We start from the raw sequence: 20,067 nt of genomic DNA, 5'->3' as shown, positions 1-20,067 counted from the left end.
TTTCATTGTGTAATGTACGCTCTTTTATTTTTCTAGTATTATCTTCATGTGCTTAATATAGGCCTAACCAGGCATATACAGAGTGTTAAAGAGTGTTTTAGGAGGTGAGTATGCATCAAATCAAGAAAAACATGTCTAATAAACATGGGTCCTACAACACATACTTTCTGAGATCTGAACACTTGTTCATAAGAGGTGCTCAATGTGACGTCCATTTATGGCAATGCATTTATCTGCCCTACAATACAGCAGGCTACCAGATAATCGTAACGTAGTTGACACCCCTGGCATGGAATACTGATACGTCGCAAGGAATACTGAAAAGAAAAGTCTGGTTGCGGATATGAGCGGAGCGGGGTTCAGCAGATATGGTGTTGTGAATTTTCGTAATCAGCATGTGTGGGCTGATGAAAATTCCCATGCACTTGAAGAAACAAGACATCAGCACCGATTCTCATTCAACGTATGGGTAGGCGTTCTTGGCGATAGATTAAGGGGCATATGTGCTACCACAGAGATTAACTGGGGCTCGTTATCAGGATTTTCTAATTAATGTATTTTTATCTTGCTAGAGTAAGTGCCATGCCAGCAAAGACTACAGATGTGGTACATGCATGATGGCACACCAGCACATTTTCTCCGCAATAAACGTGAACACTTGACGCTGAAATTTCAGCACCGCTCGATTGAGTGGGGAGGCCCCACACCTTGGCCTGCTCGTTCCTCAAATCTAAATCACCTAGGTGCTATGCATAGACATTTCACTAGCCCGCGCTACGAGCGTGCTAAACTAGCCCCGACTATCGACTGATTACTTGTACAGGATTCATATCATAATTAACATATCGCTAACATGGTTTATGAATAGCCTACGTAAAACGTTAGTTCGCTGATCATCCACCGGAAACTCGCGCTAAGAATGTCTATGAATATGACCCCTAGACTTTTGGTTATCAAGAACATTCAGCTTAATTTCAAAGAGTGCGTGATTCCTTACGCCAAAGAGCAGAGGAATGCATTGCCATGAATGGACGTCACATTGAGTACCACCTATGAACAAGTGTTCAGATCTCAGAAAGTATGTGTTGTAGGACCCATGTTTATTAGACTTTTTTTTCTTGTTTTGATGCATACTAGCACCTCATAAAATATTGGATACTTTTTTCGTAACACCCTGTATAATTTGACTTTTATGTTTCTAAAGAACACTCCCAAGCACAAGCTTTGACTTTTTCGGGAGCGAACAATTATACATTGTATAGTATTAAATTTTGTGTGAAAGAGTTCAATAAATGTATATTATTATTATTATTATTATTATTATTATTATTATTATTATTAAATGTTGCGCTGCAGTCCTCAAGTTCAATTAATATGTCCCAGGATACAATTTTGGAATCACTAAGGTTGATTATTTTGTTTTACATGACTATAGTAATGTAAGACAATGTACGGTATAGCATAACAAAGCTATTTTTAGTCTGTTATTTATTCAGTTATTTAGCATCGATGGAATTGGTGACAGGAAAATGGTATTTGCCGTGATGAGGCCCAGAATTCGGCATGAAATTACCGGATATTCACCTTACAGTTGGTGAGCTGAGACACAGTAGCTAATCAACACAAGCGGTAATGAACTCTCCCTCGAGCGCAGCTTCGGATCAGCAGAAAAACCCACTACCATCTGAGCCACACCGGTCATTAGCGAAATTATATAATGCCCAAAAATTTCGAGTTATTAATAATAATTTAAGTTACGTATGTCTACAGCCATTGTATTAATATTTGCCTTCATTTCATTACAGCTGACTCGCTGGGGTAGCCTAACGAGTAGGTGTAGTTTGGCAATGAAGAAGTTCTCTAAGTTTTAACTGCAAATTATTCGTCTCTTCCTCCTCACCCAGCATTTTTTCTTTTTATTATGTAGTCTACAATGTGCATGTACTGGGTGTTCAGTTCAAAGTGTGTCATGGCTCGCTGTATGCCGTCATGTGGCTAGCCGATGAGCCTAGAGAATTCAATCTTCCTACACTTCCGCAGAAGTGTATAACCTATGAGGTAGAGAAGTTGCCTAGCAAGTACGGCGTTCATTCTGAAGAGTACCTACCGATACGTACTGTAACGCCGGTAGTGGCAGGAATGTGAACTGTTTGGAAATACGTACTGTCGGGATATGTGGAGAGGGTTAAGACGATTACTTACGTTTTGTTGACATTAACTTCGACGGTCAACATGGACACGGAGCATTTGATTTGTGTTGTGGAATGTTACCGTACGCAACCGATGATAACAAATACCCTGCGTACGACTTGCCGGCGCAGAACACAGTTCGAAAGAGGTTATGATAGCACACAGACCGTACAGACCGCCATCTGTTGCTACGACGTTCAAGTTATACCGTACACGTTCTCAAGTTCAGATTGAAGAACCCCTTAAATAATAGGCAACTTCTCTAACATATAAGCTGAAACTCGCTTCAAATAGGTGACCCAACAACAGTGACGTCATGACACACTTTGAAATGAACACCCAGTATTTGAAGTTACCCGATTGTCACGGACGTAGGCCTATCCAAAATTTGGAAGAGTTCAGATATATGAAACAGATGCTCGGTAGTTTTCATCGCTGACTTATTATAAATCGCCAATATACAATGGTTACCAGTAAGTACTCATATTCACTACTAGTACCCCAGATCACAAATATAACAGATTGCTCATTTCTATATTAAAATCGGTAACACTTTGAACGGCGGACGGGTAGCTCAGTTGGTAGAGCAGCTGGCTACGGACTGGAAAGTACGGGGTTCGATCCCAGATGGTGACAGGAGTTTTTCTCGTTGCCAAACTTTCAGAACGGCCCCGAGGTTCACTCAGCCTCCTATAAAATTGAGTACCGGGTCTTTCCCGGGGGTAAAAGGCGGTCAGAGCGTGGTGCCGACCACACCACCTCATTCTAGTGCCGAGGTCATGGAAAGCATGGGGCTCTACCTCCATGCCCCCCAGGTGCCTTCATAGCATGTTTACCTTTTTTTTTTTTTTTTTTTTAGCACTTTGAAGAGAACAACCCCCAGGATCGCCACCCGTCCTCCGTAAACGAACTCGAGATGGCAGTACAGTCGTTAATGCAATTCAAATGGGAGTTATGACGTGACTCCTTATGTAACAACTAGATGGCAGAATAGCAAACCTGACAAAAGTTACCGTTAAAGCCTATAAGGCCGAGAAATCTGAGTATATATGACCTACATAGCACACCCATTTTCACCTATATTAATCGGTTATTTAATGACAGTTGTCAAATCGTTGTAATTGTTGACAGCAATATTGTATTATTTTGGCGAAAGAAGTACGTTGACTTTCACAGAACATTCACTATAGTCTTGAAAACCAAATAATGTTAACCTGAAGACTGTGAATCTTGAGGAAGAACAATTGTTTGTATGCATCTGGTCTGATTAGTGTAATAGGCTTAAGGACTTTACTAACAGACGGTAGTATATTATGGGCACTATTTAAAGGGTGTAATTGATGTTTTGTTACTTGAAGTGCTATATCAGTGAAGAAGTGTGTTGTATCAGTGAAATGTGTTCTGTCAGTGAAGTGTGTTTGTGTCAGTGAAGTTTTATGCTTTATAGTGGTAGTGCAAAGTATTTGAATAGTGAAATGTTTTTGAAGTGTTAATGAAATCAGGATAGTGTCAGTGAAATGTGTCGTAGTTCCAGTGCAGTAAGTGAGTTCACAGCGGGTGCTTGTGCATTTATGGATATATAATACTCGTGGGTTTTAGTTAGAACTTAGGGTTAAGATACAAATTTGATTTATTTTAAATAGTATTTTAAGTGATCGTGCTTCATTTAAATTTGCATGCTTCTTTTAATTTACAATGCTCCTGGTTAATATTCTTATACTAATGTCATTATTTTATTATTATTATTATTATTATTATTATTATTATTATTATTATTATTATCATTACTGAGTGTAATTAGTTACCACTGCCACCGGGTATTTACCCATTTGCTGTGTGAATAAATACATACATATGTTACTATTCAGTGATGTATGCAATGGAGGAGCAAAATAACTGGCCATCCTACGTCATTATCTTCTGGCCTATTTGGTGCATTTCGGTATCAGTTGTGAGGTTCATGCCTGTCTTCGGACAGTTGAATAAACAACAACAACAACATAAACTCTATACCTAATGGGTGCAAAACAGTTACTGAAGATCGTGGTGGAACATAAAATATTTAAATATTATTTTTTTAAATTTAATTTCATGTAGGGTGTATAACTGGTATTTCTCTTTCTATGGAATGGCATATTTCTTATTTTTCTGTAAATATTTTTTTCATATAATGCTATTTGTGAAATTCCCAGAAAAATGCTATATTTCTAATACCAGTGTGGAAGTACACAAAATATGGTTACAAACTCAACCATTACTGTTACTGTACAATTTCTTATCATTAAAGAAGTAAGGAATACAAAACATAAAATCAGGGATGTTTAATTTATTATCACATAGCAATAAGTTCTTAAAGATGTGGAAGGGTGGTGAAATTTATGTGGCCGATACTGTACATACATACATACATACATACATACATACATACATACATACATACATACATACATACATACATACATACATACATACATACATACATACATACATAGAGAAGATCTTATTTGGGCGCATTCATCTAGGTAGGCCTATATGTAGGCATATTATGCGTATGTTTTTGTGCGTGGACATGGAAAAAAGTCGCTGTTGTGCATGTGGTGTATAAAACACAGCGACGTAATGGACAACAGAACACAGCTTCCTGGAAAATAATTTAAGCCAATGTTCATTTACCACATTTTACGACGTTATACTGTATTCACTGTTATCTATTGTGTTACCACCTATTGTGTACTGTGTAATGGATAGTCTCTGTTATAGTAATTTCAAATGAAAAGGTATTTCTCAACAACTTCACTAGCTTTTCATTTTTTGTCACTGACCACGGCCATCAGACTGGTTCTGTTATGCTCGTATTTTCAAATTTAAGGGAGTGGTCAATGAACTGACATGGTGAATTCGTAAACTTTTACGCTTGCTTCAATGTAACTACGCCTATAGTGTTCATAGGACCCCCACTGTGTTCATAAAACTGGAGTATTATTCACAGTCCCTCAGAGTTGTGTCGCGAGGAACAGTGGGATGCTGTGTGAATGTATACCATCTTTTGTATGCATTTTTCTGCTCGAATAACTCTCCATATTGTACGAATGAAAAGGCTGCCAAATGTTGTTTAGTGACGACGCAAGAGAACTTAAAGCAACATACGGACTTCTATATTTTTGCTTCAACTCAAAATATTTCCCATTATAAACTGCATATATGAAATATTTTGCTTACACTGCAGAAAGTCTTTCTCATGGGACTTCCTGAGAATGTTTACACCACCAATATAACTGTATGAAACTTACGTTCAAAGCGTAGTATGACCTTCACTTACATACATAACATAAATATACAACTGCTAAAACAGAAATTCAGGCGCCAGAGAAATACTATTTTATAATAATGACTCAATATTGATAATTGGAAACTCTACTAGACAGAAAATGTGTAACAGTCATATCAGACTCATTTATACTTAAAGCAGTGAATAAAATTGTGAACTTACTCAAAGTGGACCAAAATCTATTGGCAAACGCTGAATTTTGATTCGTAAGGAGGCTTTTAGGCTGAACTTTTTTATTGTGAGTGAAACACAGAATTATTTAAAATACAATGAAAAGGAAATTAAAAAATAGTTGTAATGTTCATAGTTCAATAATATAAACTATATTAGAGCGTCCATATAACAAAAATTATCTTTGGATAGATATCCAAAACTAATGTGAATAGGGCCTACTAATAAAATATTTAGACACTGAACTAGCATTCGGGAGGTTTCGGGTTCAAATCCATGGGACGACAGTTCTGATAGCGATTTTTAGTGATTTACTCGATTATAAAATAAGATGGAATCAATTTAAAAAAATCCGAATTTCTACCGCTTTCATTACAGATCTATAGGTATTGTTTAGCAAGACATTAATCGCTAATGATTGTACACAAACCATGAGAATTTCACGGATTTGCTAATAGGTGGCAGTAATCAAATGTATAAAAAATGTCGACAGTTGCGCAATGACCTCACAGTTCAAGGACTATAAATAAAAATCACAAGAAATGTTTAGGCAAACCTCTTAAATGATGGAATAATTACCTTATCATCAACAATTCAGACAGGCTTAGTAAAGGAAAATAAGAATTGGGTAAAACTGCAACTTATAACTGCAAACAATAATAATTTTAATCAGGACTGGCTATAGTGCCATATTACAACGATTGTTAAAAGAAAATGATAAATAAAAGTATACGTACTTAAACATGTGCAATAATCTCATTACACCAAATTTTACAGAATATCCAGGGAAAGAATTCATACTTAATACGTTGAGTATTTCAAAATAAATGTCAGGATGTAATAATAAACTGTGGAATTTTTATCACTTTGTAAAATGGACAAATTATGTCCGTGATATTAGCTTTGAGGTTCGAACATGACCATCCGATTATGAAGATACTTTTTAATTTAACAACGCAACCAATCGCTATTAAAATATCCCCGAAACCTTTTAATAGATTAACATAATATGATGGGTGCTGTCATCTGGGATAAGCATGACAGTGGGTCTGCATTTTATACACATCACATTTATAACGAATCGAAGTCTTTACGACAGTATATTGCTTTTCAGTTTTTTATGCTATGCCGATACTATTTTTAACCGCAGTCATGCAGCGCAGCCTACTATTGGTCAGTAAGTTGAATGAACAGTAGGGTCTAGCAGTGTTACCAACTTTGCTGCATGACCTATCCGTAGTTGTCCGTCAGAAATTTTAATAAGAACGCATCGAAATCCGAACATTTGTATTATCAGCTATTGTCTTTGTAATAAGCAAGTACCTCACAATAACGCAACTATTTAAAGTCTCGTGATACATAGATAATGTGGGATTTAATTAATAATTCACATTACCGTTCTATTCTTGACCTGTTCATGTAAAATAATAATAATAATAATAATAATAATAATAATAATAATAATAATAATACTTACAAATCACTTTTAGGGAACCCGGAGGTCACTGCCATCCTCACATAAGCTCGTCAACGGTCCCTATCCTAAGGCCCGTAACACACTTGAAGAGTTTTCGCTAGCGAGGAATATGTTGCGAGAAAATTCAAAGATTGATAACATGGATTCAACTGGACGTCCACACACTGGAAGAGATTCTCGTTCGAGGCAAAAACCTCGCGCGAGTTTCTCGCTGGAATCGGTAGCTCAGCGAATTTTCTTGACACATTTATCAAAGATGTTTGACATTTATACTCTTTATGACGATTGGATGTAGAAAAAGATATCACAGGTGGCTATGAATTGTATTGTTTTTATTTGAAAATGAGGAAAGATGGCTCATAATTGCAGTCCGAAACTTATCGAACTTGTACGATGTCACCCGTAGGCCTATTTATATTATACACGGGATGAAAACTATAAAAACACGAAACTTAAAGAAGAAATCTGGAGACAAATACCTATCAGATTATCTGAAAATAAATAGGGGTATATTTTATTTTGGTGAGAGGTCAAATTAATTAATTAAACATTCGAAATAATGTATCTATATGTCTTAACAGTTTACGTAATTTTAATCAGAATATAGCAGAGAATTCTCTATCATATAATGAATGGCAAAAAAAAAAAAAAAACTGTGGTCCACTGAACCTGAAATAACGCCTAAACGTATCATCATTCAAATCGAAATCACTGTGCAAAACTCGCCCTTATTTTCGTAAGATACAATGTGATTTTCAGATATTTCTGGCTTCTTTTCATTAACAAAATATGTTCATGTAACGCCATTTCCTCATCATCTGAATACTCAGGTTCAACTTAGCGTTCGTACGTAATTTGTAAAGTACGGCAATATACTTACAGGTTATATATTTAAGTACGACAATATACGTAAATAAATAACCTATAATATTTCCCCCAACAAGTCATTACTATAATCAGAAAAATGCTTTCTACATGAAGGCAGTGCACAGATCTGTGATAGCGAGAACTCGCCAAGTGTGAGGAAGGCTCTTCGCCTCTTTCTCGCAAACATTTCTCGCTAGCGAAAACTCTTCAAGTGTGTTACGGTCCTAGGCAAGATGAATCCAGTCCCAACCATCATATCCCACCTCCGCCATTTGAACAAGTCTCCGCGACAAATTTGATAATATATGGTTAGCGACTTTTCTACCGATTTTTGCGAGCTGCAGCTGACGTAACTTGGTTATTTCTCGCAACGCGTAGATTTTTCACTCCGAACCGACCCGTGGCAATTGTGTTTTGAAATTCTGTGCCAATGGTTCGTTGTAGTGAAGCAGATTTTCAGCAATGAGACTATAGTTTTGTAATTTTTTCTGGTTTCAATATATATTTAAAAAGTTTTCGTGCAAGTGTACTAAAACATTTCATCATGGGAAAGCCTAAATATTAACAACACTACTTTAAAGCGTAGGAGCAAGAATATAGATGCCTATGTCCCGTAGATTCAGATACTACAAAAGAATATCGCCAATTTGCAATGAAGGACCTTTCACTTTCACATCCAAACGCAGAAGTGGAAAGACTAGCCAGTTTAACATTGTAAAATCTAAATTAAGTAATAAGATGAACATGAAAACAGTGACATCTATTTTACACATTAGAAATTCCCTGAAATGCTTAGGTGAAAATTGCCAAACTTAAGTTTTCCAAAAATTGTAGTGTCAATGAATGTATCAGGTGCAGTGTATTCACAATAAGTTGTTCTCACACTTTCCACCTCAACATCACAGCCGTCAACAACACAACCAGACACATAGAAGGAAATGAGGACAAAAGAAAATGATATTTTTGACGGCATAGGTATGTTTTTCTTATTTTTATTTACTGATATTTGTTATTAATTTTTAGCGATATTTCTGGGGATTTTTAAGTAAATTGTGGAGAGATTTAGCTACTTTTTGCTGACAAGTTAGCGAGATTGTAGAGAGATACGTTGGCAAAGTGCCCTTAACCTCTGTTCCTCTCTCAAAGTGTGTCCAAGTTTCATAATCATACTGCACAACTGATAATATAACTAACAATAATGATAATAATACCAATAATAATCATCATCATTATAATCGAAATAATAAAGTGAATAGCATTATTTATTCATTTATTACATTACACGTAGGATATACAATTCCATATAAAAATTTGCGCAAGGTCTGTTTGTAACTTATTTTCCTCTGTTTAAAAATAATAATTGTTAGAATTTAGGTTCTTTGAAGGCTGCACGTGTTTTCCCTAGTCATGGTACGGTAAGCACGAAGTTTTGCGTACAATTGTGGAGTGGAAGGTAAGTTAATCCATGTTCTGTATTATATTACATTACGAAATTAATACTTCTAGATTTGGAAAATTTGTAATTTGATGTGGAAACGTGAAAGTGTTAAAGACTGGAGAAGAAAAATAATTACGTTTCTTGATTAAAGCGAATTTCTCTCGTCTATACTATTCTTTCTAATACAATACACAGTACGAATTTCGGCTAATTACATAGTTTTAGGTATATACATTCTGTTCGTATTTACCGTAGACTTAGGCGATTACGGTGCAATGGTTTGTTAGTTAGTTCTGGATTTATTGTTAATATTGACATTAATCTTAAGGAATATACTTATATTCTTATTATTTACCTCTGAGGTTCTGGCTGATACATGTATTATTAGTAAGTTCACCTCACTTGACGATGTGTAAGAAGAAGAACATATTGTAGCGTACATCTCAAGTCTGATTATCTCCTGGCCTAACCCATTATCTCCTGGCTCACTTGCCTCATGAGTGATGCCTTATTGGTTAGTGTCACTTGTAAGGTTTCAACCAATCTTCGGACTAAACTAACAAAAAATGTTTAATTATTGTAATACATTTTACGTTCTCTTCTGTATAACCGCGGATGCTGGCACAAATTTTACTAATAATACATCTAAATTACCATATCAAATTCCCATAAATTTACAAAACTTATTACTGCGAATACATCTTCAGTGACTGACATTAAAAGTTCAGTAACATTATCAAATTTAGTGAATACTTGATATTTGATATACAGTATTTATACGTATAACATATTTAGTGTAATAAAAGTAACGTGTATCAAAGAGTTGACTCGAAATTTATCTCTACCTAAGATATTTGGACCTCGTCTGTCACTATTTAAGTGAAACCCATTAATAAGATGGACTTATTCTACTTTCGGGAAAACAAATATGCCTGTACCTATCACAAATGTTTTATTATAAAAATAAGATAAGTATTTACTTCAACATATACTTCGTTCATTTTCTAAGTTTCAATGGCGATCTATTGAAATTATGTTATGTAATCATGTTCAATTTTCCATGAATTTACGGATGCAATCTGAGAATAATATTGAAAGAATCAAGTTGAAAACGAACGTTCAATTAAGATGTATGCAGATTTTGTGCCTACAGGGTGCACCGTGCTGAACGTCATCTTCACTACGAATATATATATTAATTAATAAATATCAAATATCAATCCGATACTAAGGCGTACTTGATTCGCAAAATTGTGGTTGAACACCTCATAGTACTCGTATTTGCGATAATCTTCGATAAAGCTAATCGCACTTGCCGCAATTTTCAGCTTAAAGGTCCGCCATCACCAAACAAAACAATTTTCATTTTATTCAAGGCCACCTAGAATAATCAGCTTCTCGCTATATGCTGCAGTTGAAAGAAATACGCACAAGATACCCACAATTGCCGCATGCGCTCCCATTTTTAGCGTAAAAAAGCATGCACAATTGAATGCGTTTCGTTCACTCTTGCATGCATTGCTTGAATATATAAAGTTGAAAGAAAAGTTGAACCGTGTAGATGCACCTCACGGTTTGTTTCCAATCGTCAAGAGCATGCGCAGATCGACTTTGCTGTTCGTGCAGCGATAACATCAAACTCAGTCTACTTGCTAATTAAAGTCAGGCGTTCTTGAAGCAAATCAAACCGCCATAAAATCATTTCTTGACGGTCAGAAAAATTTGCGGATGAAGTGAAAACCAATCTCAAACCACAGTCACGCATGCGCATTAAGATAGTTATGCTTTACTTTTATCCTATGGACTGGCATAGACGTAATTTTTTCCATTAATATTTTACGTTTTCATGCTCATCTACTGTATATTTGATCATTCAAATATACTGTGAAATTTAATAATATCTTCAAGAAACGAGATTAGTAAATTATTTTACAGTACATAAGCGTTCGTGTAATAGGATGAAGAGCCAAGCGAAACTTTTCAACGGATGCAATTCGATTAAAATAGGATATTTAAATTTAACTTTCTAAAAAATTGCGTAGTTATTGCTCAGATTTTATTATATTTGTTTTCTCTAATGTCTAAATATAAGACAATTAATTTCGCTTACTTACCACTAAATACTGGATTGATGACTACAATGAGAAACAGCATGGACCAAAGACGAGGAATCTCGCAGAAGCCAAGCAATTCCTTTGCTGCCATTACCGTCGTCGTCGTTTTCGTCGTCATCGTCGTCATCATCGGATTCGTCGTTGGTGTCATGTCTCATGGCACAACCAGCCCGAAGAAACACCACTATAACTGCTGCCACTACACTTCCAAGCTTCACTCACTTCACAGCGCGTTGCTTCTGTCGAGAGGCGTCGCCAAATAACAATGCTGCTCTCAACAGCCTCATTAAAACACATAACAATTAAGAAATAAAAAGTAAATGCTTTCCACTTACACAAACTATTACAAAAGGATAGCGATATTACATCACCAGGCGTCTCTCGCGAGCGGAGACGTAACGAAAACGAATAAGAACGCACATAACCTTACTTTTATACCGGACATAATTTCTCTATGCGACAAATATAAAACAAAAACGAAGAAATTTTTAATCCCCTCCCCATAGTCGATGGTGGTATGAATCACCCTATCTAGTACACTGCAATGCACGTATATTTACTGCAAAACCACACGCAATTATAAGAACAGCAATATGACGAGGACTGTGGCGGTGACACACGTACCACTAACATCCACTCTGCTGATTGAATTTCTTGGAATCGCTTACAAGCCAACACAGCTCCATGTTAGAGAAATATGGAAGCTGTAGCGAAATATTGCAGAAATACAAAGTATGGGGTATATTAAACGTTGCAATAATGTGTCCAGGCCATGTATATATGGAAACTTGACTAAACTGACCTTCTATGTTTATAGCAATTTAAGTTTCCTTTTGAAAACAAGTTATAGGGAGGGTAGAACGCTGCTAATAATTTTGGTTTCCCACTGATATGTAACACTAGTAAAAACTATAAAAATGAAACATACAGAATTGGCTTGTATCCATTACTAAACCCTATTACAATTGGCATACTAATAAAAAAATTATTAAAAATTTATTGTGAGTTTAGATTTTGGCTAACAGAAAGAAAAATCTAAGACGCATAGGAACTATATTTCTATATATCTTAAAATATTTTTTTGATAATAAATATTATTGCAGTACTGCTTTCTTTAATATTTTGGCGATTTTCAATTTATAGGTATTATGTAAGCATTGCCCTAATTATTCAAACCACCTTACAATGACCACTTATTTTCTATTGGTTGCAGTGCTCTTGTTATATACCTCACTCGTGTTTCTGGGATCACATATCACTGACGCGCGGCCTCACACGACACTGGGGTACCTTATGCTCGTCACTACCTCCCTCCCCGGCATACATCTGGCGGCCTCGAAGACTCCAACCCAACTAACTACTATTTACAACTACTAAGCCAGTATAGATGTAGCAGTACGGAAGACCGGCCGGAGACCCGTGTTGGCATCACACCACGAGGCCGGCGTACTATACGTCACACTGTTACTTGCTATACAGGTTGAAGGACACATTGGGGTGCTTCGGATGTTTAAAATAAAAGAAGAGTACTCTTAACCATTTGGATTAGTTCCAAATGCAGCATACTATTATTTTTCAGCTATTCTAACAAGCCGTCACATAAATAATACACCGAATACTGAATTTGTTTTTGTTTAGATGTAACTTCACTCATCCTAGTTCGCTCCGCATGCTGATACGTTGATACATAGACGATTCTTGGTCTTACGCCACGAATAAACGAGGTGTAGCGTGTGCACAAACAGTAAAATGTCTTCTAGTTTGAATACAAGGAATTTGAATAACATTTCTATATATACAGTAGTAAGACCTTAATTTATGCAGAAAGCATAGAATCCTCCATAAATCAAGAACGAAAGTAGTTCACGCTAGATTCAGAGAGAAGTATGAAAAACATTGGACAGATAAATCACAAAATAAATACATTTTTTCATACTAAGTTAGAATCATAAGGCATTGTTATTTCACTCCGTGAACTCTAGCCACTAAAAGGAATGAAACATACATACACTACACGCTTCCAATGCTACTAAACTGGGTTAATGTCTAATTATGTACATCTTTGTAGATCACGAAGCTTACAATGCAACCTACATATGGCATCAGTTAATAATTTTAAGTATTAAATTATTTTAAGTGTTGTGTTGCTGATATAAATACAGTAAGTGAAAATATTAATTTGAGAGGTAAACATATGAAGAGTTCGCGGGAAAAACGATGAATGTCACAGTTTTATTAAGGTTGATGTCATTATCTAATTCATGGACCACTACGAAATTTAGTGTTGTTCTTATGAAAAATGGTAAAAAGGAGAATTATCACCACGAATACAGTAATCCTTTCCTTTATTTTCTATAGAAACAGCACTACATCTTGCAGTTATAGACTCAATTAGATCATTAACTAATCCTTAACATAAATGTGGCATTCATAGTTTTTCCCGCGAACTCTTCATATCTCTTTTATCTGTTATGAAGGCGCATGGGGATAGCGTTCCATGATATTATTACTTCGGCTCTAAAATGAGGTGATGTGTTTGACATAAAGCTCTGATTGACTTTAAAACCCCCGGAAAAGATCTGGTAATCAATTTGACAGGAGCCTGAGTGGACCCCGGATTGTTGTGAAATTTGGAAACAAGAAAATTAGCGTCACAGTTATGGATTGAAACCGGGACCATTCAGTCCGTATCCAGTTGCTCTAGAAAATATTGTTAAAATTCTTTATAATCAGTACGAACAGCTACGCTTATGAGATAACTTTGGCCTTGAATCCCCTATGGGATTCAAATTTCATTACTGATTGTGAGATGCTATACTGTAGGCTACTTATTTAATGCATGGTTTGACCATTCCAGCATTTTTATTTGACTTCTTAATTCTTCATAACTGGTCTCCTACATCAGTGAACTTCACCAGACGACACAGCATTTAACTGAATCACTAAGAAAAATAAAAGAGTGTAATAACCATTAAAATTAACTGAGCTGAACGACTTTCCCTGAGCGATCGGCACATCATGAAGTGTGAAAAAGAAAAACTTTCGAATTAAAACTCCTTGGATATTTTCTGCTTAAATAAAAAGGTACATTTTCGGAACTAGCTTATTCTTTGTTCCATTAATTACCAAAACAGTATTTTTACTCAATGAGGAAATATGTTGAAATAATAAATTACAAGAGGAATTTTAGTTATTTGAAGCCAGTGTCATTGGATACGTAGTTTTACGAAGTGACGCACAACATTTTCAAGAAATGTTTAGTTAATGGTACAAGAATTAAATTAATTTCGATATAGTGAAAGACTGAGATAATTATTTCATTGAAAGACGGGAAACAAGTCGTATACTTAGGAACAAAAAGATAGATTACTTGGAGGAAAACCTGAATGAGGTACAAACAAATAGTAAGGATAAAAACATTAGAGAGAGCATAAAGAAATTTAAGAAAGGATAATACAGTACATAAGTCAAGGGTAAACACGATCAAGGATGAGAATGATGACTTGCTTGCAGACTCTAATTTCATCCTGAACAGATGGAAAAACTATTCTGGGGAACTATTAAATGTACAGAAGCAGAAACAAAATTTGGGCCACTTGAATTTACAAGTTCCAGTTATAACATAGTGCGCATGCTCAGTGATCTGTACATAAGCCAAATAGAAAGGATCGGAACGATATTCAAATACAAACTACTGAACCATTTGTACCCGAACTTTCTGAAGTCGAAATTGCGATAGAAAAGCTTTAAAAGTACAAGTCTCCAGATATCTATGAAATTCCAGCAAAATTAATACAAGAGGGTATAAACCAGGCATGTCAGAAATCAGACTCTGAATGTGCAGTTATGTGCGCGGATCGCCGGTCTGTGCGGACTGCATCATTCAAGGATTGCTCTTACCACTTCTTAGCTGGAGGGTGTACAATAATCTATTCTGCGCTTCTAGGGTTGGACATTATAAATACACTTATCAGAAGGAAAAAAACATAGTTATTATCAGTGTCTATATTTGACAAATGCAATACAAAAAACTTTAGGCTTACTCAGTTATACTTGACAAAGTAGTGGTTTGTAAAGCATAATTTATTAAAATGATTTTTATATAGTATTTGAATAAAAATAATATTGCAGCAATTTCGAAACAACAAAAAACGAACACAGTATTTCATTTTACGTAGTAGGTGCTAATTATTTTAAATAATAGACCCTATTCTTTCATTGTTAGTCAAGCATTATTATGTATTGGGACCATTGGTACACAAATGTTAAAGACAATATAGGCCTACTCCCAATTAATTACATGCAGTAGGACATTGTGAAGATTTTACACTGAAATAATTTCCTTCCTGTATGTCAATATAAATTAACATTAATATTAATAAACGATATAAATTAAGCTTAGAACTTAAATTCACATATAGTTTATTTAGAAAACGTTGAGAGCAAGTATCGACAAGTTGGAAGCATTACTGAAAGAAATTAAAAGTGTAATTCACAAGCTATGAAGCGACGATATTCTATTTATGTCAGGTTTAAAGATTTATTAATGTAAGTATATTAGCATAATATAGTGACGTGAGGCGGAAAATTTGCCATTATATATTTTTCCAGAAAAATTTTCCGCCTTGCAAATAGTTGCTTTCTTCGCTCCTTACAACCTCAAGAGCCTTAATGTATTCCTCACAATATTCTCATCACTTACCAGCTTATGAAATGAAGTCGTAAGTCGTCTAATCTTTGATGGCTATGTTAGTACAGGCTCTAAAACAACGCCAATGTCAAGTTCGTTTTGCCGTGGGAGTAATGATTAACTTTACTAATCTGATCTAAACTGTCACAACACTATTACCTCGACATGGGCTGATCAAAACCTTTCATTTTAAAATAATTATTGTTGGCTGAGGTAAACATTATAACAATATTATGTTATATGATTCATAATTTCCCTTCTTCGTTATCTGTGAACTCACTCATTCACAGACAGCCAAATCAGTAACCGTACTGAAACTGAGTTACTGAAACAAAAGCTGATATGCTGTTGCAGGTCTGTATAGCCCGGTCGCGTTCCCCTCCAAGGCGATTCACTCCCTCCAAGTAGGGGAATAGAAAGTGACATCGCACAGAGACTACTGCACGACTGCACAATGTGCAGGGTTTTGTCATGCCTGGTATAAACACATCATCCAGTGAAATTTATAAGCTTGCACCACAGTCTAGTTATAAACAGTCACGAAGCTTGAAATGATTTTTTGTATTTCTCGCGATAGTTGCTAGCCGCTTGGAGCGATGTGAGTACTAGGAACAATAGACAGTGCCACTGCCATCGTGATCTAATACAGGCCGTAAGGCAGACCATGCGACTCGCTTAACCCGATCACGGAGGGCGGCGTTTCAACCATATGAATTAGTTGGAATGCATAAAGAGTAACATATATTTCTCTAAAATGTAGTGTAATTGCATTAATAAAATTTAAAATAATGATTATGAGACACTTCAGACATAATTCACTTGCGAATTAAGGCGTAATATTATTTTTGGTGTGAAAATTACGTTGTTCGTATGTGTAATACCTGCCTTTATTTCGATTAAATATTGCGAAGTTCTTGTACATTCATTTAGCACAATTCAACAATTTTCAGTTGCACCGCACGGATATTTAGATATGTTGAAATTATAGGTTATGTTTACTGTACCAGTTGCCCCTTTCTGTCTACTTTTTATTGGTCTCCAATACCCTGCCATTACATATATATATGTTATGTCACATGGAAATTATAGGTTATGTTTACTATATTTAATTCATATATATATTTTTTTATTAAACCTCAAAAATAGCTTCCATTCTAAACTTAGAATGTTGATGCGAACAGATTAATGTTAAAATGTAAAATTCTCTTCACATTAAAATAACAAGAAGTAAACGGAACTTACGGACACATTGCACTAAATAAAACTTAGCAATAATACGTAATAAACATTGATTAAAGTTCTCGTTAACACTTTGTTAAAAACATAAAATTTACTCTGTCACACGTTAAAAGTGTTAAAATTGTTAAAAAGGTATTTACCTTCGACAGACGGCCCGTTTCGACGCTATTTGTCGTCGTCTTCAGTGTCTCTTGAACCAAGACACTGTCGAAGGTAAATACCTTTTTAACAATTTTAACACTTTTAACGTGTGACAGAGTAAATACGTAATAAAGTTATAATATAATATTTCACTGAGCTCCATACACTGAAAACCCGAACATACATTACGGCCTGGTCTAGATCGAAAAGGCATTGACTGTGCCGTACTTCGCACTGTTGTGAAAAGTTGTGTAAACTTGAAATGTTCGTTATCGGTTGTAATAACTGTAATTGACTAAAATACAATAATGTGAATAATAATATGGGACAAGGAGACGTTTGTAGTGCTATAAATTGTAAGAAAAAAAGGTCAGGGTTATCCTTCTTCCGAAAGATCCAGGAAGGTGAGTTTATAAAATATAATATAAATTAGTAGCGATCCTGGTGGTTAGCAACTATCTATGGGTCCATATTTATTAAGTATTGAGCTTCGTGACTGTATATAGCTACTAGACTGTGCTTGTACCTACTTGCTATTTGGAAAAAGAAAATTGTTTCAAAACAATGGAAGGAGAAAGGAGAAAAGACTATAAAACGTATTAACTTTCGAAGAATATAATTTTCATTTTCATATTTATGTTTTCAGACAAGTCAAATAGATATTACGAGCGATTAAATTCAACATAATGTAATGGGTCATTAACTCGTCATCCATTTGATAAGTTATTAGACGGAACCATCTTTGAGTTTAATCGCTCGTAATTTCGGAGATTTGTTTTATCTTCATTTTTAGATGAACAAAAATGGGATGGGAAGTTCTCTTCACAAACAGTAGTAAAACGGCAAGCACTACATCTTCGAGTAAAATGTAATTTTCACCCATCTAAAATTAAAATATATCTCATGTTAATATCCATAAATAAAAAAAAAGGTGATAGAATTTATTAAATCTCTTGAATTTCGTGAAACGTTTTATTTACGGGTTTTAGGTCTTATTGATACCACAGTCTGTTACATGTATTTTAAATGTAACCAAACTTACTGTTAATAAAATATTTATTAAAATAATATAGTCTATCGTCTTTGTAACATTGTCTTTCTCTAGCATTCATTTTTATATCTAGCATAGGCTATTCACGCTTTACATAAGTGCTTTATTTAAATCTGGCTTTCAGGTATAGCTCCCTGTAAATCTGACTTGAATAATTTCAAGGGAAAAATTATTTCAGGGCTGGGTATCGGACCCGGGACCTTTAGTGGAACGTCACTGTTCGAAAACCACAATTCAAGTCACACAGACTTTGTGTGCTCTCAGTGTTGGGCATTGGCGTCTTGTCAGCCCACTTGAGGTATGTGGGTATAAATGGAAAAATTGAGATGATGTCGGTTACATCCCGGGTTCGATACTCGACCCCGGAACAACTTTTCCTTTGAAATTATTCAAATGCATTATTATTTATAGATACTACATACTGCAAAATTGTAGTTCCTTTTTGTGTTGTCTACACTACTTAAAACGTTCTTTTCAGCTCTTTTTGGTACGCAATTATTTCGCTTTCGTAACAAAGAAATGCTGACTTTTGAATAATTATAAATTTTAAACTTCACATCTAATGGCTGACTTTAGGAACTTCATCGATCTTCATCTTATACAAAAATGTTACACATTTTCCCAGTTTGTAGGTCGAATATAGAAATTTCACATCAAAGAATATTTTGTGTTTAGAGTGGTAGAATGTCCGGCTACAAAACAAACCCAACTTAAGTCACAGCACTGAAGTTGGAATTTTATTTCCATTTCAAATAATGGTTGATTGAAACTTGAAGATGAGAAAATTAAATGTAGGTCGAAATAATAAACGGTGGAAAAATAAGTTTTTTACATCCCAAAAATAAAAAAATGTTACGAGGATGCGTGTGTAGAAGATTATAATGATGATGGGAGTTGTGGTGATGAGCGATGTATAGTTCATTCTTTATCTCGTGAAATGAAATGAATGCGTGCGCAGTAACTCAGAGTAAGAACCTTATGATTGGGGTAGTGAGCTTGCTAGCTTCAAATGGAAGCGTAGTGAGGGAGGAAATGCTTTCAGCTCACTTTCTTCTTCTCTTTATGAGCAAGTACTGTCGGCGACTCAGGAGAAGACGAGAGCGGACTGAGGAGGAAGGGATGTGAACAGATAACGTAAGACAACACGTGCAATATTTGTACTGCAGTAAGCAGAAACATTAGGTCTCCTTCTGTTCAACTTAGCTTTAATTTTCATACGCATTGTTACTCATGTTTCCTGTACGAGTAATAACCTGGCTACTGGGATGCTTATCTGAGCGATGTTTATAATAATCAACAGCGATAGTCAAGAAGGTCACATTCTTTCCGCTCGTCTTCTCCTGAGTAATGGACAGTAGGTA

General features: G+C 35.4%; 1 protein-coding gene across 8 annotated transcripts in view; it reads right to left on the bottom strand.

Moving 5' to 3' along the window:
- Positions 1–12,971, bottom strand: part of LOC138698100 (uncharacterized) — a 960,595-nt gene extending 947,624 nt beyond the window's left edge. The window contains exons 1-3 of one of the 8 annotated variants that reach the window (XM_069823828.1): positions 12,815–12,950; positions 11,921–12,037; positions 11,586–11,824 (exon numbers count right to left, since the gene is read on the bottom strand). In XM_069823828.1, the coding sequence (XP_069679929.1) occupies positions 11,586–11,736 (151 nt within the window). In that variant the 5' untranslated portion in view covers positions 11,737–11,824; positions 11,921–12,037; positions 12,815–12,950. The other 7 variants (XM_069823820.1, XM_069823825.1, XM_069823823.1 and 4 more) reach the window with 7 other exon arrangements.
- Positions 12,972–20,067: the final 7,096 nt, after the last annotated feature.

Source organism: Periplaneta americana, chromosome 4 (assembly GCF_040183065.1).
Source record: "Periplaneta americana isolate PAMFEO1 chromosome 4, P.americana_PAMFEO1_priV1, whole genome shotgun sequence".
Classification (NCBI taxonomy): Eukaryota; Metazoa; Arthropoda; class Insecta; order Blattodea; family Blattidae; genus Periplaneta; species Periplaneta americana.
The sequence above is the reverse complement of the archived record's forward strand: the minus strand, read 5'-3'. Positions and strand labels throughout refer to the sequence as shown.